This window comes from Coturnix japonica, chromosome 3 (assembly GCF_001577835.2).
Source record: "Coturnix japonica isolate 7356 chromosome 3, Coturnix japonica 2.1, whole genome shotgun sequence".
Taxonomy (NCBI): Eukaryota; Metazoa; Chordata; class Aves; order Galliformes; family Phasianidae; genus Coturnix; species Coturnix japonica.
Window position 1 is genome coordinate 68,339 of NC_029518.1, and position 25,985 is coordinate 94,323.

General features: G+C 43.9%; 1 protein-coding gene across 2 annotated transcripts in view; it reads left to right on the top strand.

The window, feature by feature from the left end:
• Positions 1 to 7,426: 7,426 nt before the first annotated feature.
• The window catches only part of PCSK2 (proprotein convertase subtilisin/kexin type 2), a 90,865-nt gene continuing 72,306 nt past the window's right edge, over positions 7,427 to 25,985 (top strand). Inside the window, exon 1 of one of the 2 annotated variants that reach the window (XM_015856543.2) lies at positions 7,427 to 7,896. In XM_015856543.2, the coding sequence (XP_015712029.1) occupies positions 7,705 to 7,896 (192 nt within the window). In that variant the 5' untranslated portion in view covers positions 7,427 to 7,704. Of the gene's footprint in view, positions 7,897 to 22,920; positions 22,945 to 25,985 lie in introns of those variants that run through there. The other variant, XM_032443384.1, reaches the window with a different exon arrangement.

Consider the following 25,985-nt stretch of genomic DNA (forward strand, 5'->3'; position numbering starts at 1 on the left):
TTCAAGTTTTCTGTTCTCCCTGTACCTTTCCCATAGCTAACCTATCTTCTCTGTGCTCTGGCCTCTTGCAAGCAGCTCTTTCTGGCATTATGTGAGGCAAAGCACTGGGCTGATGGGTGATGACAGCCTGCACTCAGTGCCACCACCACGGGATGTGACATGACAACCCTCCCAAAGCCCAAGCTGGTATCTGCAGAAGACTATGCAGTATCCTTTGAGCTTTATGTCCCAGCTGTTACACTCCGGCTGCATCCCAGTTTCAGAGCCTCTAGGACTGGACGGTGAGGGAACTACGGATTGCCAGGAGAAAGCTTTTATCACCTAGCCTGAAAAGGTGATATAATCTAAAAGTAGCTATGCAGGGATCCTGAAGGAAGTGAATCATGATGGGTAAATAGCTGTTAACTATTATTTTGGCAAGATGTTTTAAGCAATTTGGGATTTTCTTTTCTATTTCTTAACTCTGGCAGTATTTGGCAGCTGAATTATGAGAAAAGCGATCCAGGAAGTCCAGCAGATATGGTGGAGGTGTTTGTTTTTCTGCCTTTGCCCATACTTTTCAGTGGGGTGTAAGTCTTCAACTTGAGATAGAATATAACTAAGTCCCACCACAGGGACATAGAATCATAGAATTGCCCAAGTTGGAAAAGACCTTGAAGATCATCAAGTCCAACCGCAGCCTAAACAGTACCCTAACTCTAACAATCCTCTGCTAAATCATATCCCTGAGCATCACATCCAAATGGCTCTTAAACACATCCAGGGATGGCGATTCAACCACCTCCCTGGGACATACACACTGTTAAGTCTTCTAATATTTATTTTCCTGTCAACCAAGAGAACAAAGTTAATGAAAAGTTCAATTTACCCTTTAGAAACTTGAAATCCCGAAGATAAAAATAAAGACCAACCCTATATGTGGTACATATGTGGTGCCACATCTGTAATTTATGGTAACAACTTTAATTCTGCCCACACAGAGCTGTCAGCTCAGATGGGAGCATTTTCTTTTTTATTTTCAGACTTGCCTTTATGAGTTAGTTTGTGATCATAACCCCCTTTTAGCACTTAAGTTAAAAAAAAAAAACAACACACAAAAACACAGCTTTCCTAATTACTTTTTGTTCTCGCTTGGAAACAAAACCCCAGATTTTAGTGGATGGAAATTAAAAGTAAGATTCTGAAAGCATATATTTGTTTCACACTGATGGTTGCTAACTACTAAGTGAAAATTATTAAGCATACTATGGGAGTATAATGTATTTTAATGAATTAAATCTAAAATGAAATGGACAACAGTAAAACCAAAATTTTTCAACATTATTTAATTAAGAATCAAGCATCTGGGTTTTACCCAACAAAATTGTCATGGCAACTGTCAACACTGCATATGGGTTTTAGTTGTAATGAACTGCTGTTTTGTTCCACATTTCAGCCATACAATAGACACACATTTACAAGTTAGTGCTCCAACAAAGCTGAAGAGCTGGTTATTAGATGTGTCGCAACTGCTTAATAGAATCATAAAATGGCCTGGGTTGAAAAGGACCACCATGATCATCCAGTTTCTACTCCCTGCTATGTGCAGGGTCACCAACCACCAGACCAGGTTGCCCAGAGCCACATCCAGCCTGGCCTTGAATGCCTCCAGGGACTGGACATATGCAGTGTCCTTGGGCAACCTGTTCCAGTGCGTCACCACCCTCTGGGTGAAGTTCCCTGTCCCTCTCTATCAAATGGATTAACAATTAGATTAACATTCAGAAAGCTGAATGAACTGTTATTACCTCCCTCTCTACCCACCTTCTCCAAGCCATTCTGTAATTCACTTGGGACAGTATTGGGATCTGTCCAAGGCAGATCTCTTACCTCTTATCTAAATTCACACATCTGGCAATTTTCCTTTTTCCCAGTCATTCCCACTGTTCCAAGATCTTGTTTACCTTTATTTTCTTCTTCCCTTTCCCCTCAAGTCTGCTGGTTTGTTTGTTTGTTTGTTTGTTTTTCCAGGTCTTGCTTAGGAGCTTTCTTTCACCATTGTTATCTCCTAAAATGTCACTGAAACCATCTGCTTCAAGCTGGCTCTGCTGAGCAGCAGTAGCTCTCTAATATTGTTTGCACAGACATCCTTTCCAGACAGACTCTGTCTTCAGCAGAGAACTCAGTAGCATAAAACCCAAACAAGCCTGGTAAACCTGACAAGCGTATCCCTTTAATATAAATGGGCCACATATTTTCATTACTTTTAGTACCTCTCTGCCATGGCTGCCTGAGCTGAACATTTGTCTATGAGGATATTAAGCACTGGCTAAGAGTCAGATTCAGGAAACGACTTCAGCACATGGGTAATCATATTCCCATTTAGTGAACAGACATACATGCTGTAGTACCAGGGAAATCCATGAGGCTTTCAGCATATGCCTAAAGTTAAGCGTGAGAGATTGCTTTCACTGCTTATCTCAGTGCATTTCACCTTCTGCCTATCAGACACCATGTCACATAGCAGCCCTTCTGTTGCTCCTTATATCTAGACATAATAAATAAAACAAAAACTGATTGGGAAGGAAATTATGCCTCTCTTTGCTCAGCCCACCTACCCTGCGGTCAGTATTTGCTGAAAACCACTTCTGATAGTCTACTATTTGCATTACCGTGTCATTAATTTAGTAGAATCATTACAATTCTGGTCTGCTCTGGTGCTTGGCAGTAAAAATTTAAATAGTAAAATGTGTGTTGTAGGGATTATGGCTTCGACTTGAAGTCTAACTAACTAGAAAGTGGACTAGGCTTCCAGTCTTCTGGTGTCCTGTAAGTTTGCAATGTCCGTACAGTTCCACACAGTGATGGCATGAAACATTTCATCTTTGTTCTTTGTTTCTGTGTCTGGTAGCTGCCAACCTTCCAGTGTACACATAACTTACCTAGAAAGTGGAGCCTGCTGTAGACTTCTCTCTCCAATAAATGCGTTTAACATAACGTATAGAAATCACATTAATTAATGTGTTTATAACAGTAATATTCATATAGCGTAAAACAATAAAAAGGTTCAGATGGGTATTTGGAAAGGGGCAGAAGATCTTGAAATTGTCTAAGATAGCTGTATCCCAAGTTCTCTAACCTAGAGCCTCTCCATTAAACCATCAGTTTTCTCCAGCTTCAGCATTTTGCAGTCTTTCCACTGTTGTGCTCGAATGGCCCAGACAGCCATGCCTGATTTGGCAGTCAGCCCATGGTGGAGCAGTAGTGGCCATGCACTTTCTCGGCTCGTTTATTGTGATCCGCTTTGCTTTTCTCATCTTGATGCTGCTCAGTATCAAAATAAGCCACTGTAAAGCTTGCTCTTAAATGCTGTCACGGGATGAACTGCAGCAAGGCTGATGCACAGTCATACCTTTGTGCAGGAATCTTCCTAAGTGACTTTAATCCTGTAGCTGAAGTGGGCCAACTCACAGCAGTGGGTCGAAGGGAAGTTTCTGGTGGCATTGATTCTTGATTGATTCTGGTGATACTTGATTCTCTTCATAGTGTGTATTCAATTACATAGATACTCGATTGTTTTGGACATACAGAGAAAGTAGGGCTCTACTTGCTTTTTTACTTGTAAATCTCTCCTCATGCCTTTTTAGCCTCATCTGTGTTGCTCCAAATGCAGGCTTTATCATTAAGCCTGCTTCAGAATCCAGTTAAAGCCTGGTTATATGCATAGTTCAAAGCTTCACAAAGATAGGTGAAAGGGAGAATAGAACTTGTGCATTAAATTGTGTCCATCTCTTTGGAATGCTGCTGCTTGCATACCTGCTAGGATGACCAATTGAAGATGTAAGCAGTGTCAGTCTTGTACTTAGGACTCAGTTGACTTCCACAGTGAGGAAATAAGTCCTTCCAGCTTCTCCTTACCTTCTGGTCTTTTTGGCATGACACTATCCTGTGCAGTTCCCAATAAGAGAAATACCTATCATGCTAGTAGTCTGATGACCTAATGCTAAAAGCCAACTACTTGTTGTAAAATAGTCATGATGATATGACTTAAGTGTTACTTAGAGAAGTAGCCAGCAACCCATGTGGGATCTAGAATTGTTAAACTAGTGTTATATTACTTTTTAAATCACTGTTGTAGTTTGAACTGGTAAAACTAGTAGTGTTATTTGTTAGCCTTCTGTGAGATGAGCCAAGATGCATGGGGAAGCTTTGCCTCTTTTACTGGATGCTCTGATGTGGTTGGAAAAACAATATGCAGATTTTTTGATCCATCATATCTGCTATATTGGTTGCATCTAGGAGACACTTGATATTTCATGATGTTGATGAGTAAATTGGATGCAAAATGGCATTTGTGAAGCAGACTAAAACATGATTAAATTCCTAAGTATAGTTACAAAGTGGGAATCATTGTTGAAGGTGATTTGTTTCTGGAGATATTCCAGAGGGCTGGGGCCAAGAAATGATCTTTGTAAGACCTTGCTAAATCCAGTACATCAATGTACTGATAAATTTTGAAGGTTAGAGAAGGAAGTCATAAGCAATAAATGAGAGAAGTGCTGACTAATCTGGGTTGTTTGGAAAGCTCCATGCAAGTAAATTATATCTATTTCAATAAAGTAGAGTAATATATATATGTAGGGACAAAGGTCATCATCCATGCTGCATGTAATAACAGCAATCCTAAAAAAGGCTTGGGGTAGATGAGAGATGTACAAGTTGGCTTGGGTAGTCTGCTAAACATCTGGGAGTCTCAAAGAGAAGGAGACTGAATGGACTTCCTGTTTGATTAAATACTGTGTGTCCACTAAGAAAAGGAATGATATAACATCCATTTAGTACTGGCCTGACCTGAAATATTTGAAGCTGAACAATCTGGAGCAGTTATAGTTCACAAATCAAGGAGATTAAATGGGAATTGTTGAAGGGGTGGAAAATGTGCTTTACATTAAGAGACTGAGAGTGTGCTATCTAGATGTCTCTATTATCACCGCCTTGAAGTTGCTGTTGAGGGAGGAGAAGTGTGGTAAAAGTTCAGAACAAAAGCACACAAATTCATAATAAAACCCCTATTCAGTAGTTAATGTGGAACCAATCAGTATTCTAAAGAAGAGGCAGAGTTACAATTTTTCTTTGCAAATGACTGTAAGCAATCACTGTAACATCTCCACTGTGGCTGTAATGGAGCAGACTTGATTTTTAACTCAAATCTACCACATCAAGTAGGGAAAAAAAGGACTACAGACTAGAAGCAAAAATAGATACATACAAGTTCTACAGCTTATATAAAGAACTGGGTTAGAAATCCCAGAGGTGCTGTCTGATCTTAAACTGCTATAAAGACCAACTCAGAAAGACCACTTTTGTTTGAATGCTATATTGGAACTGACTTTTCCTGATGCTATTCAGTTTTGACTTTTTAACTCAATCTTTCATAATATTTATGTTTTTCACTCTTTTTTTATAAACATAATTGAAACCGTCCAAACTCAACAGTGTGAAGTTTACACGCTAGAACCAGTTGGTTCCACCACATCATCAGCATAATGTCTCATGCCTGTATGTTCTTTGGTAGCTCTGACTTGCAGAACAGCAATGTCAGCTGGCAGCAGGGAATGAGAGAAGATAGGCTGTGACTGAGTCAGATTGCTTGCCCAGATTTGTGATATGACCCTTGTTTCTGAATGTGTGCAGGATCTTGTCTCTCTGATTTGATGGAGCCAGGAGGGCTGCTCCATTGCCTTTGTTATTGGTGTTACTCCTTCTCTGAGCTGGTAACAAAATAGATGTATAGCAAGCAAAGAAAGATTGACTGTGAGGAAGGAGGTCTTACATATATCCTCATATATAGGAAATTTTAAAGCAGAGAAAATCCCACTTGGCTGCTTCTGTTTTAATTTCCCTCAGCTTCTCGTCCTGAGAAACAGCTGTGGATGGAAACCAGAGGGGCCTCCATTGGCTGGTGAGACACTGCCAGCAGCTGTTACTGATCTGAGAGCCTCACAGCCCCTGAGTCACCTGGAAACAAATCAAACTGCAGGGTCTGCTTTAATGCTGGGAGAGATGTTGTGAGGAGAGGTATTGTTGAATATCGATGAAAGCAAGCAATTCGGCTTTAAGAAATATCATATAACATTGTTTTAATAACTGCATACGCTAAGAACAAGCATCTAAAATCAGAATTCTATTGACGTAGTGTCTTAATGAGGCCGCAAAGATGTTTTCCTTCTTTATTGTGCCATTTCTCATATTTTACCTTTCCCCAGTGTTTGATTTTATTTTTCCCCAACACCAGACTTTCATTTACTGCACTTCTGTTGATTTAAGAGGGCTTTGGATCAGGCTCTGAGTTACCATTTCCCTTCTGTTTGAAGAAGGATTTTCTTTTACCCAGAGGAAGGAAATCAATAATTAGTCATGGCAAACTAACACTCATTTGGAACCACAAGCACATGGTGAGCTTTTCTGTCATTTTCTAAAGCTCTGGAGGTTAATGGAAGAAGAGTCCTGCTTGTGATCTTTGTTTTCCCCAATTGATTTAGGTACTGTATTCCACCGGACCATTTGTAGAATGGATTGTGGTAAATGTATCACTATTTGTTTTAAAGACAATGCTACCTTACAGTGTTTTCTGTGTCCTGAGTTGTTTCCAGGGATCAATCTGAGGATTAACTTTTTATTTTTCATGACATATTAACAAACATAGTTGTAGGAGCAGGTTATTGTATACCTTGATTGAACAGTGAATACTCTGTGCTGTCTATTTCCACTTGGAGTTTTGAACAGGGCAGATTTCTGTTCAGCATAGCTCCCTTCCCTTTAGGCACAGCCACCTCCCAGCACACCGACCCCTATCCCAGGCTGTTTGCACAGGTACAAACCTGCTGTTGTTTTCCCTGCATCTCACATAAAGTTTGTTCCTCGAGCTCAGAGCCCTGCATTTCCACGTGCCAGCACACAGTGATGCTCCCAGCACAGAGGGGACCCCCGACCTGGGTTTTTTTTCCCTCTTAGTGCTTCTCTGTGCATTGATTTGTACCAGAAGGGGCACGGGGACACCTTGCTGCCCTGCGAGTAGCTGGGCAGGGTGCACTTGCTGTTCTTCGGGTGCCAGGGGCTGACAGCGGACCGCACAAATTGCCAACACCTGCCCAGGTGCGTTGTGCTAGAGCATTCGACCCCCGGCCTTAAAGCTTTAGGCAGTCAGAACCCGCTGTGCGGGACAGCTCCGCACCAGGACCCCCCACCCAGCCCTACGGGAAGCAGCGCTGGGTCTCGGGGTGGGGCTACCGGGATGCTGAGCGGGGTAGGCTCTGGGTGAGGGGGGGACTGCAGGCTATGTGAGCGCCAGCCGCGGGCGGGGGGGAGCAGGGCGATCCTCCCCGGCCGTGATTGGCAGCGCGGCGGTGTCCCCTCCCGGCTGGTGCTTCCCCTCCGCCGGCTCCGCGTTGAGGAGGGGCCGGGGCTGCAGCGCCGGCAGCGAGCACACCGCCGCGCCCCGAGCAGCCCCTGCAGCCCGGCTGCTCCCTCCGCTTTCCTTGGCTTGGGAAATATTATTTATTTTTTTATTTTGCTTGTTTCCTTCCCACCCATTTCCCCCCCCTCTCCCCCCCCCCACCAACCCCTCCCGCATCCTTCCCCCTTCCATCTTTTAGCCGCTTCCCCGTCTCGCCCGCCCGGCGCCCTCCCCACGGGCTGCCTCGGCGGGCGCGCAGCGCGGGGGCCATGCCGGCGGGGCCGCCGCTGCTGCTGCTGCGAGGCGCCTTCGTCCTCCTCGTCCTGTTCCTGCTGCTCTCCCTTGGCGCCCCGGCCAGGGCAGCCGTCTATACCAACCAGTTCTTGGTAGAGCTGCACGGCGGGGACCAGGCGGAGGCCGAGCGGGTGGCGGCGGATCACGGCTTCGGAGGGGTGCGCAAGGTAAGGGCTGCCCGGAGCAGCTGGGAAGCGGAGATTGAGCCCGGCTGCGTCCTGCAGCCGCGCGGCTTCGGGAGTCCGCTTCCCGCAGCCGCTGCACAGCAGTCTCCTGGGAGGGCGTTCGGCTCGGACTGGGAGGAGAGGAGTTTCCCACATGCTGGCTTGCTCGGCGCCTTTGGACTTCGCTGCGTAAACATCCTCCAATTGAGCTCCCATCCTGAGGGGTTCGGGAACGGTGTGGGGCAGAACGCAGCGGGGGCAGCTCGAGAGCTTCCTGAGCACGGCTGGAATTGAAACTGCTCCGAGCGCTGAAAATAATTAAAGCTGTATCTCCATGGAGAAGCTCGCACACGATTTAAATGGAAGATTTCTTAGGGATTTTGATACATAAGTTTGTGAGGCTGGCAGCTTCCTTCATGTCCCTGTTATTCTAGCAGAGAAATAGGACATTGTCAGGGCAGAGAATCCACTTGATATTAAGCGTGGCATGCAATCAGTGCTCATTGCAAATTGATGTGAGTTGGAAAACTTCGAGTTCCAGCGGAGGCTGCTTTCTCCCCTGAGGTCATAGAAAGTCCTCAGTAGCTTTGGTGTCAAGGAGTCCCTACCCTGTTCCTGGAGAGCCCTGTTGTGTTAGAAATCTCTCACACTTCAATAGCAATCAGAGCTCTAAACAGTTCAGGATATAGTCAGTGGGTCTAATACAGTGCGCTGGTCAGGATGATTCCTGGCAGACTCAATGCCCAGGCAATACTTGGTTAGAGAAGTGTGGAGGGAAATAGAGTTGTGTGAGCATTATGTGTTGTTGTTTTGTTGTTGTTGTTTTCTTTCCCTGGTAGTTATGCAATGAGATCCCGATCTGACTTCCAAGGAAGCGAATGGGAATTGCATGCTGAACTTGACTAAGTGAAATTGTGCAATCCCCTGCTATACCTATGCGTCTGTCCTATGAAGAGAGACTCGCTCCCTCAGGCTGCCTTGTGTCCACTCCGGTGTGGGCTTGTTACAGAAATGAGGACAATGTCATTTTTGTTTTAAACACCACTAATGCTTGCTGCTGATAAGGTGCTTTTGTTTTGGGCTTGTCCTGATGATGGCGGGGCTGCTCTTCTGCTGCCTTTAGGAGAGGAGCTAGGGATAGATAGGGATTTGGTCTTGTTACCCGAAACTTTGTAGATAGTATTTTCTCAACAGTTTTCCCTTGTTACTGCTCTCTGCCTGCACTCCCTTCATTATATTCTACCCTATCCTGCGTGTACCTGTCTGATAAGGCCTCAGGAGGAGGGAAGAATACCTTGCTACAGAGATGAATTTCTTTTCGTTTTAGCAGAGTGCCTACAAATGCTGCTGTTTCCATATTGGGAAGAGATAGGAGGGGCCACAGAATGAAGAAGAGCAGCTTCTGGGCTATTACAGTTATCTTCACAGGGCTTGTTAGGATGCGTAGCAATTCCACACGGAAATCAGTCTTTTAGCAGGAGCTGGAGGGAAGTCCTCCGGGTATGTGGGAAGAGAGGATCTGCTTTCCTGTATGTTGCAAGGATGCTGTGTCCCATGGATGTGGGAGTCCTGAGGAACTAAGCCTGGCAGAGCTGCGGTGCCTTCTGTGTGTGCTCACAGCGAGGAGGAGGTGGCCAAGGCTCTTGTACTGTGCACGTGCTGTCCCAGGAGGTTTTCAGGTTACATCATCTCAGTCCTTGAAAAGCTAGAAAGCCTCTCACCCTGTGCCTACAAATGTGAGAGAAAATAGCACCCTGCTGTCTGCAAGGCAGAGATTTTTAGGGAGCGGGAGGAGTTCCTAGAGTTTGGCATTTAGCTGTCTGTGTCAGAAGATAATCCATCAGAGTCTGGCAATCTGCAGGGGAAATCTGAACAGGGAGATATGTGGGTGTCAAGTGCTGTGCCATCTACACTAGTGTCTTCTCAGCACTGCTAAACAGAAGAGCCTCCTGATCTGTTTTGCTGTCATTGGGCTTATCTAGCATCTCAGTTTACAGTCCGCAGGCCTGGCTTTAACAGTAATAACAGCAGTGCAAAAAGTTGAACGTGGACATGTATGTGTATGCGAACAGCTGTGAGTGGTAAACTGTGGGGGAAAGTACCATGTGTAGAATGTGCTGTCTGCATTCTTGGAAAACAGGGAAAGATTATGCTGCAAGGAGAAGTGAGGCCCCACTCTCAATGTAAGCACCCTTCAGATACTGGAAGAGAGCAATAACATCTCCATTCAGCCTCTCCTCATAGGGCTGATTTTCCAAGCCCTTTACAAGCCTTGTAGCCCCTACTGTGGAAACAGATGTTGCAGCAATGGAACGTCCCAAGCAAGGAGGAGACAGGGAGTCTGTCCTCCGCACATGAGCCCATTGGAGTCTGAAGACTTGACGTCAAGCCTCAGACTGCAGAGTTTCCATGCACTGACATGTTTAATAATTAATTAGCTTTGCATTTTATGTTGGCCTAGAGGAAAGGGTATCTGTTTGTATGAAGTAATCCTTCATTATAGAAACAGAAAGAGCCATTCTAGAACTGGAGTGTACAACGTAACTAAGGAAATGTATAAGGAAACTAAGATAAGCAGAAATAAATTGCTTGCAAATACTAATTGTTCAGCTACCAAGATTTCAATAGGTCTCACCACAAAAGAAAATGCTTCAGTTTTCAAGAGAGAGTTTGAGGTAATGTGTTCAAGTTAAGGGGAAGATGCAATTAACTGCTAGGAAAAGTTTGACCCTGCTGCGGTAAGACATGCTGCTGTGGGATGATGGATAGCCCAGTTTTCCAGAAAGACCCTGGAAGAAAGTAATTGTGGTGAGAACAGCCACCAGGGTCTGGACCCATATCAGTTTCATGCCTGCGAAGTGCTGGCAGCGTATCGCTGGGCCCTGGCTGGGAAGTCCCATTAGCTCCTATTTATGCTCAAGAGAAGTGTTAGAGGAATTAATTCAGTTATATGGTGTCAGCAGGGAGTTTGCCTCATATGTGAAATAATATATTTCTTTCAAAATGGTGCTTTTTTTGTCGTTGCTGGTATATTCTATTTTGCTTTCCAACTTGGACATAGGAGCAGCCCCAGTAGCAAACACATCAGATGGCTAACTTGGGTTCCAAGTTACTTTAATGTACTTGCTCATACATGTGAAAGCTGAACTCTGCACACAAAGAAAGCAAATGCTCATGCACATCCCTCAGTCAGTATCTGCTGAGCTCCTTCCCCATCAGAGCCCCAAACCAGCTTCTTGCTGGTGGTGAGTGTTCTGTTTGAGGTTTAAAATAATTACCTTGTCAGCTTTCTGTAGCATTTATTCTTTGAATGCAAAACAAGGTCAGACTTCCCTGCTATGGATCCCTGCCGTAATTGCTCTATTACTGTTTTGAATATGTGGTGTAGTTCTGTTTCCTGGCAAGACATGCAAGTTAAACCTTACTTTTACAGATAAGTTTTGTTTTGTTTACTGTGCTACAGCTCAGTTGAAAAACTGCTTGTGAAGCTGCCTGTGTTTTTATTTATTCCACTTAGCCTGAATTCAATGGTAAAATTGCATGTGTGACAGAGAACCAGGAAATGCCCCTTTAGATGTTTTTTTTCACTTGTTTTCTTCATGCTGCAGCCCAAGTCAGGATGTGCAGTTCTTTTCATTTACATTATAATTAGTTTTTAACGGTGTCAAGGAGAAAAATAGAGAAAGCATACATAGAAGTGAACAGCACTTCCAGATGCTGTGCTTACACCAGAACAACATGGTATGTTACAGTCTAGCTTGAGCCTCAATTTGTTGAGGCATGATAGCAAGGCACTGGGGATGGTTTTCTGCTACAGGATGCAGCTGCAGAGTCTGAGGACCTTAAACTGCTGAGGAACATCAGTGTCTGAAGCCTGGATGCAGCTGGCTGCCTCCTGCTGCCTGCTCCCTTCCATCCTCAGGCAAGGAGAGCAGCTCCGGCAGCTCCTGGCTGCCACCAGACCTGAGCAAGCCTTTGCATGTAGTGACTTCAGCTCCCCAGGCTATTTCTCTCCACGATGGTACATGGAGATCTCAGTGCCATACGTGTAAGGTTCATGTTCTGTACTAAGAGAGACAGGCTTAGTATATAGAAATAACTCTCACTTTCTTTCCTTTGCTTCAAATCTGCCACTGGGCTATTTCAGACCTGTGCTGTGGAATTTATAGTTGAGTTATTTTAGTATTGGTGCTAGGTAAACAAAGACCATTAACATGGTGTCTCTGCATGTGAATATACCATCCTGCTGGCAGCCTGGCATCTCCTGCCTTTTGCTCAGATAGCTTTCCTACATGGCTTTCAAGCTATTTCTGGATGCTACTTTGTATGGGTACATTAATTGCCTGCATGCACTGAAGCTTTGTGATCCCTATGCAGTGGCTCTGTCTAGGACTCTGGTGCTGTCATTCCTCTGGGCAGGTTTTCCAGATGTTGAGAGCAGTCTGATGGCTGTTCCCCCTAAGAAGCAGTGTGCATATCTGTGACTGTTACCTATGCTTAAGTCAAATTTGTCCCCAGTCCCAAAGCTGTGTAGCAAAAGGATCACAGAATCACAGAATTATCAAGGTTGGAAAAGACCTAGAAGGTCATCTAGTCCAACCATTACCAATACTTCCTGGCTAAATCATATTCCTCAGTGCCACATCCAAGCGTTTCTTGAACACTCCCATGGTCGGTGACTCCACCACCTCCCTGGGCAGTGCATTCCAATGCCTGACTACTCTTTCCAAAAAGTAATACTTCCTAATGTCCAGCCTGAATCTCCCCTGACGCAGCTTAAAACCATTCCCTCTAGTTCTATCACTGATTACACGAGAGAAGAGGCCAACCCCCAGCTCACTACACCCCCCTTCAGGAAGTTATAGAGAGCTATAAGGTCTCCCCTGAGCCTCCTCTTCTCCAGGCTGAACAATCCTAGCTCCCTCAGCCGCTCCTCGTAAGGCCTGTGCTCCAGACCCCTCACCAGCTTTGTAGCCCTCCTCTGAACACGTTCCAGGGCCGCAATGTCTTTCTTGCAGTGAGGGGCCCAAAACTGAACACAGTACTCAAGGTGCGGCCGCACCAATGCCGAGTACAGGGGGACAATTACCTCCCTGTTCCTGCTAGTAACACTGTTTTTGATGCAAGCCAGGATGCCGTTGGCCTTCTTGGCCACTCGGGCACACTGTCGGCTCATGTTCAGCCAAGCATCAATCAGTACCCCAAGGTCTGTTTCCTCAACACAGTCCTCTAGCCACTCTGCCCCAAGCCTATAGTGCTGCCTGGGGTTGTTGTGGCCAAAGTGCAGAACCTGGCATTTGGTCTTGTTGAACCTTATCCCGTTGGCTTTGGCCCAGCTCTCCAGTCTATCCAGATCCCTCTGCAGGGCCTCTCTACCCTCAGGCAGATCGACACTCCCTGCCAATTTGGTGTCATCCGCGAACTTACTGAGGATAACTGCTTTTGTGAAAGAACCCTGTTTTGAATGGCTGTTGTTTGGTATCAGAGCAGATGGGCAGATCTTACTGCCATGTAACAACGAGAACCAGGTAGTTTCAGTTCCTCTGGGTGAGGTAGAACGTTTTGTTTCCAACTTGGGAGTTCAAGTCCATTCAAACCTCTAGACCAAAATAACTTAATTGTCTGTGCATCTCCCATCTCAGACTTCCATATGAGAACCTAAGGAGTCCCCTGGTATTCACTTGCTAGCAGGTAAATGGTCCCAGAGACTGATGGTGCTGCTAGGCTGGGTCCCTTCAAGAAGCATGGAGATAACTGTAGGACTCCTGAATTTATTAGATGCTGACTTTTAGAAGGGCCAACTGGTGTGAAGGTGGAAGATAGCTTTGCATCCTCCTCACAAAATACGGCAGGCGATAAGATGTAACACTACATCCATTCTTAGAGGACTGCTGTAACAATACTAATGTGGTTAAAATGGGAAAGCAAGCCCAACTACAAAGCTGTTATCATCAATGTAGGGATGCTAACATGTTTAACAAATGCCAGATCAGAGCAATAACAGCACAGATTTCATTTTAACTAGAACTTTTACTAGTAAGCCCGTGCTGATTTATAACTAACTAAATAAAATACATCAGGCTTCCTGGAACAGTTATAGTGGTAACGCTTGATATGGCAGCTAAGTGGAAGTTTGCATTTGATTCTTTTCTTCATCCATTTATAGAATTATTCCAGTTAAAATGAACCTGTACGAAGCAAGTGTCAAATGCCCCTAATTAAGCACTTAGAAAGAAGCTGCTGAAATATATGTAGGATTTATTTGGTAGATAGTTTCAATCAGTGAGTTTAGAGATGTGAGCTTGTTCATGGAAAATTCTGTGAGCTGGAAATCAGACCAAAGTGATTAAGTGAAAGATAAATTGTGCCAGCTCTTGTCAAAATATTAGAGCAATAAGCCATCTCATGCAGGTCTGGTCTTAGCACAAATGGCTAAGTTCTGTGTGGGCTGCAGTAATGAACAGTTGTGTTCATGTGAAGTTTATCTTTGCCATGCTGTGCTGTCCTAGTCAACAGAAAGTTTTGTTCTTTTTTCTTTTATTTCAGCTTTTCAAATAATTAATAGGTCAGGTTTCTCCAGGATGCTGGCTGCATTTACAGAACTGTGGCTATAAATATTGCAGTGAGCAGCCTGGTGCTTTCATCTATCACTGGCCTCTGGTGAGAGGAAGCGAAACTGCTTGACTCTTTGTCAAAGATGGGATTCCTCCAAGTAACCTGAAGTAGTCTGGTGCATTGGTCCTGCTATAAATCAGTGTGAGATCTGTGTTTAATTCTTGTAAGTTCATTGAAAAGGCCCTGGGCTGTGCTTTGGGACAGAGTGAGCTGTGTGAAATTCTGCACAACCACCTTGTGCTGTTCTGCGTGATGAAACCTTATGTAGACTTGAAGTTATAAGTCACTCTGAGTCTAGCGCAGCTGAGCCCTGGCTGTGTTTACAGGTAGTTTGAGCTTGTACCTGGAATTAGGGGGTACAAGCTAGCTCAGTATTACCATTTACCACCATCTGCGGAGTTGTAAACAGCTCAAGTGGATAGCAGTAGCGCTACTTTGTAGAAGTGAACTAGGACATAATGTTCTTCATCATGCATTATCTATCTTCTCAAACAATACTTTTGTGTAAATGTTACATTCTTAATTTCTTTGTCCACAGAAAGCAAATGGAAAGAGTGACCTCAGTGTTTGCATCAAACCAGTCAGCAGAAGTGCGTGACTGAACTAGATTATTTGCTTACCTGATGAGTAAAAGGGTACTGTGTCACACCTGGTTTCTCCTTGAGTATGCAGTGAGATTGTGAAAACCCAACGACTGTATATGTATTAATGATAAAGTAAAGAAACTGGCCCTGTTATCAGGGAAGAGTATTCAATATCAAACTAGAGCTGTCCAGTTAAAGCTCATAGATAAGTAGTTTCTAAAAAGAGGGGAGGAGAGGATGGGGTATTGTGTATGCTTTATTGATGACAGAGTATCCTCCTTTCTGCATATTCATCCTTTCTGAAACACAGGTACAGTGAATTGGTGCAAGTCTGAAATAGACGTATAGCTGAACCCTTCCTTTGTTGTTCATTGTGCAGAGCTGAGTATGGCAGAAGCTTCTGCCTAAGGCTTCTATCTGCATCCCAAATATGGTGAATTAGCTATAACCTTTACTGGTCCCCACAGGGACCTTGTGCTTTCCCATGTCAGTTAAAAATGTCTGTCAGTGAAATTTAGCAATTTAGAAGTTAATCTGAATCAATCATTATGTATAATTGTCATTTCTGAGTTTGGGCGGAGAAGTGTGACAAACCAGTGCCTGAACATATTTGCAGGCTAGAGGGGAAAACAACATAATGACGAAAATCAGTTGTTTACACTGGTTAAATGAATTTACACTGGTTAAATGAAGGCTGTGAGTCTGGGAATCATCTGAAGATTGATCTTTACAGCATTTCAGTCTATTGATTTTTGCATTACCGTTTAGACCCTAAAACTTCACAGGTGACTGTACTTTTCTTTTGGTTGCAAAACATTTCCATTTCTCATGCAGTTCACATACAGTTCAGAATGAAGTCCAGATGGAACTGATACAGGTTTTTTTTCCCTCTTCTTTCTGATGGGATTAAAATACTCAGTTTCCTTATGTAAAATACCTTTTTTTCTCTACTAACTGAAGACATTTGGTCCACATTAAATATATTGGTAGAGAAACCAATATTCCAAGCTCCAAAAACTGAAGCATGCTTAAGAAATTAATTAAAAACCTATGTTTTCCATGCCTAACTGATGTAATAAAGATCAGCACATGCTGGGTTGACCACAATTTCTGTCAGCAATAAAATATGTCATCCATCAGTTGGTAGTAACAAATAGTAAGAAGAAATTTTGTAGTTGACTGAAAGGTCAGTGGAGAAGGGAAAGAGGTAGTGGTGCAGTTTGCTTTCCTTTCTCATAATTAATGCTAACATCGAGGCAGATTTGGTTTATCTTTTATTTACCATTTAACACAGAGCTCTCAAACCCACTCACAGCTGTTAGTTTGTTGTGAAGTGATGATCATACAGTGACATTCTGGAGCTGAGATGTCTCCATTTCATGATGGTGTGAATAATGGACTCATTCACCTCTGACATGGTCTTCTATTAATATGGATAAATATCCATGACTTTCTGCTACCACAGCCAAGCAACTTCACAAAAGCAAGGAAAACAGTAATGCTCTGAAATGTTATTTTTCCTTGGCTCCACTGAAAATGTCTTCTCAAAGCTCAAAGTTATAAGCCTGCCTTAAGTGTTGGGAAGGGCCAGAATATTTGCATTAGTACAGTTCACCTTTTTTGTGCCTCCTTGAGTAGTTCTTGTCAATAGCCAACTTATTTTGGTCTGAGCTGCTTTTATAGCATGTTTCCTTAGAGTTTGAGTTCATGACTTTGCTTCTAGGCACTACATTAGCTGAGCACTTGCACACACTTGTCCTACACACTTCATTCTGTAGGCATTGATTCAAAAGTAATGCTGAATAATGCTTTGCTGAAATCGAGTGTCCTTGAGTAGCTATGTCTTACCCCTTCTTCGTCTCTGAGATACAGATACCAGTTATTTTTAGCAGGGTTAAGCTATATCTTAATGCCAAATTTTGAATATAACGCTTTATTTCAAGTGTTCCATCTCTGTGTTCTTAGAGCTGATGTCACACTGGACCTTGGAGTAACAATGGTTACGTCCTTAAAAGGACAGAGAATTGTGTGTAGACTGGAAGAGAGGGAAAACAACTTTAGTGCTAATTGCTGTCAGTACTGATCTACCCTTGAATTTTCTCTATGGCACACTGATAGAAAGGTATATTATTTAATCATATTAGAATATCTGTTGTTAATGAGATACCTAATACACATATAGATTTACCCACTAATAGGTATTGACAACGGCACTTAGCATTTTATACTTTCAGTAGTGCTGTGCAAACATTAATTAAATGAATTCTATTAATAAGTAAAATCAGTAAACAAGTACTTATTAGGCTATGCTATTTTACATGCAACTGAAACAAGAATATTAACAGCTGTAATTGCCTAAGATTCTCCTAGTATTAGTAGAAACAGAGGTTGCCCAGCATCTCAGAGCACTTGCCAGGGCTAAGCTGCAAGGAGTATTTAATTTATAATTGAAAGCCATGCCCTGTGAGTCTTAGTTCTGGTTCTGTCCTATAAGTGTCACCATGGTGGGGAAAAAAGAACCAAGAGGGGAAAAGGAAAATTAACTGCTCCTAGAGGGGATAATCTTGGTGGGGAGGATACTTGAGGTATGAAAAATTTCACAAAATATTACCATCTTGGGAGATGCTTTGAAAACACAGTATGGCCTTGAAAGAGCAGCAAGAGACCCGGAGGCACTTTGTTTCTTCAGTTAGGAGACAACTGTGAATAGCATTAGTTTTGTTAGCCTTTAGTTGTAAAATAGAAAAGCAGAAGATCCACTTCTGTGATACCATCTTTTATTTTCCTGATTTTTCTTAAAGTGTTAAATGAACTAAGTAGTTAACCGAGTCAGATACTGACCAGTTTTGTGGCTGTGATGTAATTTATACTGCACAGTTGAGCTACTAGCAGGTGCTAGTAAAGAAAGTTAAGCTAGTTAAGAAAGTTAAATTTAGGGACAGATAATTCTCCAAAGAATGTCTGGAGTCTAATTTCTGTTTCATTCATTTCTAAATCCAAGAAGTATCCTGCTTTGGCTGTATTCAGCAATGCAAGTGATAGAATCAATAATGTGTTCTGTGGTTACTGGGAAGTAACAGATCTAAAATGCACAGATCCATTCATCTAAAGTAAAATGTCTCTCTTAAAAGCCTGAAATGGCTTGCACAATTCACTGATAAAACTCACAGCAAATCCACAACCTTGTTGCTGATGACTTACATGACTCTTGCAGGCTTTCAGGATAAAGCTCTTCAGCAGTGAACTTAAGTGATGTGAGCACAATAAAACATGAAAGCTTAGAGTCATTCAATTGTAAATCAAATTCCAAACATTGTGAACTTGAGACCAAACCAGTGGGGCAGTTTCTTGTTAGTGCTTGCAAGCACCGTGTGTGATAGTGTAAGAACAATACTAATGAGAAATTGAGAATTATACTTGTGATATTAGTACTGACCTACCTGAATGTGGATGGATGTGCTCTTACAGTTTTTGCTCTGGAGTAAAAAAGATGCTCCCGGGGCATGGCTCTGCTCATCTAGCATGGCCACCTGAAATAGGTCAAATGAATCATGCTCTGAAAATGCCTTTTTCCTTCCCTTCCCTTCCCTTCCCTTCCCTTCCCTTCCCTTCCCTTCCCTTCCCTTCCCTTCCTTCCCTTCCCTCCCTCCCTTCCCTTCCCTTCCCTTCCCTTCCCTTCCCTTCCTTCCCTTCCCTTCCATTCCTCCTTCCCTTCCCTTCCCTTCCCTTCCCTTCCCTTCCCTTCCCTTTTTCCAGTGAATTGTATGGGGAGCTCACATGAATTCTGAATTTCATGTGGTCAGACTGGACATCTAATTGTAATTCTGGTCAGTCAAAAAGTTGGTCCCTTTTCACAGAATCGTAGGGGTTGGAAAGGACGTCCAAAGATTGAGTCCAACCCCCTGCCAAAGCAGGTTCCCTACACCGGGTCACACAGGTAGGCGTCCAGGTAGGTCTTGAATATCTCCACAGAAGGAGACTCCACAAACCCCCTGGGTAGCCTGTTCCAGTGCTCCATCACCCTTACCCGTAGTTGGCGGATGTGGTTGCAAAACCACTCTCCTTCATTTTTCGGTGTTCTTGGCTGACTGGGGATGTCCTGATGGATTGGAGGCTGGTAAATGTGACACCTGTCTTCAAAAAGGGCCAGAAAGATGATCCTGGCAGCTACAGGCCCATCAGTCTCACCCAATGGCATATATCCTTGTTACCGTGTATATTATACTATTTCCATTGACTTCTGGAAAAAAGATGAGCAGATCAATGATCTCTCAACCAAGTAGTTACAATCCTTTCTTATTACTGCCTGTGGACTAGAAGAATGTACAACAACATAGGTAAGAACATATGTAAGTAGCTAAGCCAGGTGTTTCTGAATTAATCAGTAGAAGACGTGCTGAATTGTGTGAGTCTCAGTTGACTTCACAGGGATCATCTTGTATATAATAGATGTTTTAATGAGATTTATATGTTGGAAGAGTTAAAGCTGTGGTGAGCACCTCCACCTGCTAAATTTGCCAAGATAAATAGGATTAGGTTTGATTATTACTTGGATGGAGACAAATAGTAATAAGTAGCGTGGTAAGTACAGTGTAAAGTGGGCCAGGAAGACTAAGTCAGAGCATTCAGCCTTGGCGCTTGATTGCTGCAGCCTTCAAGGCTGTTTGGAGTTTGTTTAGATTCTACCTGAGCTCCTTTGGCTGAGGTTTTTGAGTGCTTATAATGAACTAATGAGAAAGAGTGAAATCCTTGCCTGGGGCCTTGGGCACACCATGGACTGGGTTTCATGAGCTCTGGCAAAGCTTTAGCCCCCTGTGCTATTCCACACTTCCCTACCACCATTTGAATTATCCTTTCTTATTCATACTTTGTTCTGTTCTACTTCTATGCTTCGAGCTGCCTGAGTTTCTAGCTGGCTCTACTTGTATGAGGTCTTCGTCGCTATAGTGAGTGAGTGCCTTTGACTTCAGATTTGGCTCCCATCTGTATATTTAAAAGTAAAACGATTTCTAATGCTAATCAGAGTGAGGGAAAATGAGAGAAAGAGATTTAAAAATTCATATTGAATATTTATAAGCATCCTCGGTGCATTTGGTGGAGCTGGGATGAAAAGGTTTCTAAAAGGTTTCTAATTTCTGCTGTGAGGCACTTCGTTGTGCTTCAGCTATAATGGCAACTGAAGGAGCAGGGCCTGAGGGGCCCATGAAGGCTCCAAACACATTTTCTTGTGCCAGGTCTGGGTTGTATAATTACTGAGCAGTAATGGGATGAAAACTCACCTGCAGAGAACTATGGCCCCCTTTGAAGGCAGGAACTGTGATTACGCTATGTTGAGAAGAGATACTTTGTGTTAGTATGCTATTTATTTCTTTTAAATTGAGGGCAGGTAGTTGTTGTTTGTGGATTTTTTTTCCCTCAGAGCAGATAAAAGGTTTCTTCAGCACCAGCCTTGGTTTGTAACCCTGTGTACCAGTCCTATATTTGTGCAGGTAAGGAACCCTAAGCTCCTTTTTTTCTCCACTGTTGTGTCTCTCCAAGGTAGCCCAGATGTTACTGGTTTAGGTAAGGGACACAACTGGAGTTTAATCTTTCAGTGGCTTCTTTTCTTTAAATCCCTGCACTGTTGTGCAGCTGATCTTGGTGTCCTGTGCTTTCAGATAGACCAAATTAGATCTGATGCCACTGTGCATTGTCCAACACAAGGCTGACAAGGAAATGCAGTTGGACCTTCTCTGTCAAGCAGACAAAGTGGGATGGACATCCACTCCAAGGATGCTGCTTGCTGCCCTGACCTGGACCAGGTGTCTGTGAAGAAGAGGATGTCATATGACTGTTATTCCTTCTTGGAGAGGATCTGCTGCTGGAGGTTCAGCAGTGTGCCGAGACTTTTGTACCCCTTTTGTCCCTTTCACTATTGCGGGGTACAAACCCTGAGCTCCCATTAGGAGCAGTTTGCTGACAGGCTATAACAGAGTTCAGTGGCTCAGAAGCAATGCAAGCAGGGTAGCGTAGCTGCCTATTTGTGGCCTCTTTCCTTGAGGACTGCATCCAGGACAGCATCGAGTAGATTTCCTGCATGGGAAAGACTGCATATGAAAGGAGGGGAGTGCAGGAAGACTGCGGACCATGAGTTTATCTTATTCTATTTCACTACTAATTGCACCCGTACTGCTCTGTTGCAGCAGTAATCTGATAAAAGCAGAGATCCCAGCCATTTCCCTTTCTAGATAAGCCTCTTCCATTTAAAGAGTTATTTTTTTTCCTCCACTTAGTTGAACACCGAAATTTCAAACGTAGTTTTCTGGTCCTCATTCTTTTCTGGAAGGAGGTTAAGTACTTCATCAAGGCAGTTGCAAAGCTGAAGGAAAGGTTGGCACAGATTGACGGATGAAAGCTTGCTCTCCTTGCTGTGTTCAATTAGTGATTCTGTTTTTGCTGGTGTCTTTTTCACCAGTAATTTTATGCAAGTCATTACATAATCCCTGAGTTTCTTAGAGTCTGTCTCATTTATATACCAAGGCAATAGTAGGCCTATTTTCTTATTGCTCTTAATGATCCTTCTTACTTTAATTTTCAAGTGCTTTCCAGCAATTAGTAATCTTACATAATTGCTAGTTTTTGTGTGAGGGCAGGAAGCTTTGCTTCTTGCACATAGAACCACAAGATTGAGTGAATTATTCACCCATGTTTTGTGCACATTCTGCTGCTGACATAGGATTCTACTCCAATTCAGTTCCAGTTTTACAGTGAACATATTATGGAGTAAGCTGCTGCTGGTGGATCTTTGGGGCTTGTGGTGCACATGAGCCCTTTGGTTTTCGTTTCACATTGTTATGTGCAGTGTTTATGTGGTCATGCTGAGCTCCTAAGCAGAACTGAGCTCCCAGGGAACCTAATGGCAGGAAAAGCAATGCAGCTGTCAGGTACCAGCATCCTGGCATTTGGAGTTTTGAGTCTGTATCAGGAATCTGTCAAACGTGAAGCACTTCTGTGGCTTCATGGATTTCATTGCAAAAACCCTCATCAATGCATGTGCTGTCTTGAGTACATTGCTGGCATCTGACTTTCCCTGCTTTCCTATATTTTAAAGACTTCTTAGAGACTTCAGATTCTTCCTGCGTGTTGCTGTTTTTGCTGTTATTCCCAACTGATGTTGCTTGATTATGCCATGTTTCAGTTATTGCCTTAGCCCCCTTCCTATCTATCCACCCACAGCTTCACTGAAGGAGTACAAAAACTGCAAACTGTAAAACATCTGAGTTTCCTGAACATTATTGGGATATCTATTAGAGTGATGAGGCTCTGGCACTGCTGCCCAGAGAGCTGTGGGTGCTCCATCCCTGGAGGTGCCCAAGGCCAGGTCAGATGGGCCCTGGGCAGCCTGAGCTGGTGGGAGGCAGCCAGCTTATGGCAGGGGTTGGGTGGGCTTTGAGGTCACTTCCAATCCGAGCTATTCTATGGTGTATGGAAAGAGCAGAATATTCAGTTAAGCGTTTTGAGATTACCTGTGATTTTGTCCGTTAATCTGATTGTTTCCATGTGATACTGTTATTGCTTTCTCATATGATTGGGCTTTAACAAACTGACTGGTTTACTGGGTGGTGTATTACCTCATTCTAGTTGGTACTAATTCTACACCAAAAATGAGTAAGTACATGTCATGTATCTTCAGTATCCTTCCAGATATCTCCAATATCACTGAGAGCCTTTCTTAAAGGAAGAACATTGAGATCAATATTTGACTGGAATGGATTTGAGTGTTCGATACTGAGACAGGAAGAAGTGAAACAGCCTGATTTCACTGAGAGAGTTAGAGGGGAAACTGAGCCACAGCTTCTGATGGATGGTAATGGTTAGTACAGCTAGTTGTATTTCAAGCTTTAGCTGATCTGCCTACTTAGATTTCTTTTTTTTTCCTGGTTATTTTTGAGGTATTATATATCCTACATGAGGGAAGAGACTTTTTCTCAAGAGCCAGATCTATTGACAAACTCTGCATCATAAAATTACCTTATTATCCATTTTGTAGAGTTACTAGATCTAAGCTTTTAAAACATGAAACGTGAATCCACTTATTAAAAAATTAGCTAAATCTGAACAGAATTGGAGCCTTAAGAGATGTAGCCACGAGGGTAGATGGAGGTGTTGGAGACCTCTGTGGCCATTGCTGTGAGCTTTTTGTGCTCTTGTTTCCCCTTCAGATTCGGCCGTGTTGTTCTTCATGTGTGTATGAAGCTGATATAAGATATTCTGGTTATTTGCCCAGAAAATCTCTCCAGGCAGAGCTGAGACTCAGCTCCAAGGGACCACAATGATTTTGTTGAAATATGCTTAACCTGCAGTTAGAAAGAGGTCTTTGTACCAATGGCTTTGTTTGTCCCAGGCTGTGTCACCTGGGAAGAATACAGGGATGCTGTCCGGACTTGCAGACGTGGGATCAGGAAAGCCAAGGCGCAGGCAGAACTGAACTTGGCGAGGAACGTGAAAAACAATAAGAAAACCTTCTACAGGTACATTGGCCAGAAGAGACAGGCCAAAACGGGCGTACCTACTCTGGTAAATTTAAAAGGAGAAATGGCTTCAACAGATGAAGAGAAAGCTGAGGTGCTGAATGAGTTCTTCACCTCGGTCTTCACCGGTGGCCTGGATTCTAGTCTTTTTCACGTCCCTAAGTCTTGCACCACCATACCTCTATGTGGGGACCGAGGAGGTAAATCCCTCCCCACTGTAAGGGTAGAGCAAGTCCGAGAGTGCCTCCTTAGACTGAATGAGTACAAGTCTTTGGGGCCAGATGGCGTGCATCCCAGGGTCCTGAAGGAGCTGGCTGGGGTGGTTGCTGAGCCGCTCTCCATCATATTTGAGAAGTCATGGCTGTCAGGTGAGGTCCCGGATGATTGGAGGAAGGGTCACATCACTCCCATTTACAAGAAGGGGAGCAGGGAGGACCCGGGTTACTACAGGCCGGTGAGTCTCACCTCTGTGCCTGGGAAGATTATGAAACAGATCTGCCTCAAAGACATGCTTGATCACATAAGAAATGAGCATGTGATCCAAGACAGCCAGCATGGCTTCACCAGGGGAAGGTCATGCTTAACTAATCTTGTGGCCTTCTATGATGGAGTGACGGCGTTGGTGGACGAAGGGAAGGCGACCGATGTCATTTACCTGGACCTGAGCAAGGCCTCTGACATGGTCCCCCATCACATCCTCATCTCCAAATTGGAGGAAGTGGATTTGATGGGTGGACAACTAGATGGATAAGCAATTGGCAAGGCCACAGACAGAGGGTGTGCAATGCTCTACGTCCAGGTGGAGGCCGTAACGAGCGGCGTCCCCTCAAGGGTCTGTCTGGGGACCGGGGCTCTTTAACATCTTTATTAATGACATCGATGAGGAAACTGAGTGCACCCTCAGCAAGTTTTCTGACGACACACAAGCTGAGTGGTGCAGTCGATACGGTGGAGGGAAGGATGCTACCAGAGGACCTTGACGGCTTGAAAGCTGGCTCGGGTGAACCTAATAGGGTTCAACACGGCAAAGTGCAAGGTTTTGCACTTGGGCCAGAAGAACCCAGGCACCTGTACAGGCTGGGAGGAGTTGTCCTTGAGAGCAGCTCGGCAGAGAAGGACCTGGGGTCCTGATGGACGAAAAACTCAACATGAGCCGCAGTGCGCTCTGGCAGCCCAGAAAGCCAAATGGATCCTGGGCTCCATCAGGAGAGGGGTGGTCAGCAGGGATAGGGAGGGTGATCGTCCCTCTCTACTCTGCTCTTGTGAGGCCCATCTGTTGTACTGTGTCCAGGTGTGGAGCCTCAGTACAAAAAGACATGGAGATTTTGGAAAGGGTCCAGAGGAGGGCCACGAAGATGATCAGGGGGCTGGAGCACCTCCCCTATGAGGACAGGCTGAGGGAGTTTGTTCAGCCTGGAGAAGAGAAGGCTGCGGGGTGACCTCATTGCAGCCTTTCAGTACCTGAAGGGAACTTACTCCCAGGAGGGGAGTAAACTCTTCAAAAGGGTTGACAATAGCAGGACACAGGGAAATGGTTTTTAAGTTAAAAGAGGGAAGATTTTAGGCTTTGGATGTTAGGGGGAAGTTCTTTCCTAAGTAGAGTGGTTTAGGCCCTGGAACAGGCTGCCCAGGGAGGTTGTGGATGCCCCGTCCTTGGAGGTTGTTCAAGACCAGGTTGACGGGGCCCTGGGCAACCTGATCTAGTAAAGGTGTATGTTTGGTGGCCCTGCCAGGCAGGGGGTTGGAACTACATGATCCTTGAGGTCCCTTCCAACCCGGGTCATTCTGTGATTCTGTGATTTGTAGCAGAATGGAATGCTTTGATTTCTTTTTTCTTAAAGTTCCTTTGCATGAGTGTATCACATACAGCGGGATTTAAAAAGGCAAAATGGAATGCTTTGATTTCATTGACACACACTGTTTGAAATAGAGTAAAAAGGAGACTTTACAGGAAGAAAAAGTCATTTCTGAAATGTGCCCAAGTTTTAAACTTTCAGAGTTTCCCGAGGAACTTACATTCCCACACTACTCCACACAAATGCCAAAATACATTTGCAGAACTGCGACAGATACTGTGATAAATGTAGTGAAACATGAAATAATATCATAGCAGGAAGACTGTATCTGTGAATGGAATGTATACAGTTATGGTGTCTCATTTATGACAACAGGATCCTGCTGCCCTTATTCATCCCAGGATTTGTCAAAAATGGCATTGCCTTGGATGCATTCTAATGACTTGGAAAGGCACTTGTGTAATACCTTACTGTTGGAGGACAGTTTGTGGTAGTTTCAAATCATTTGCAGTCTATTTTGTTCTTTTACTCTATCTTTTTCAGGAAGTAGGAGATTGCCCTTCTGAAATATTAGCGCTGGTAACCTT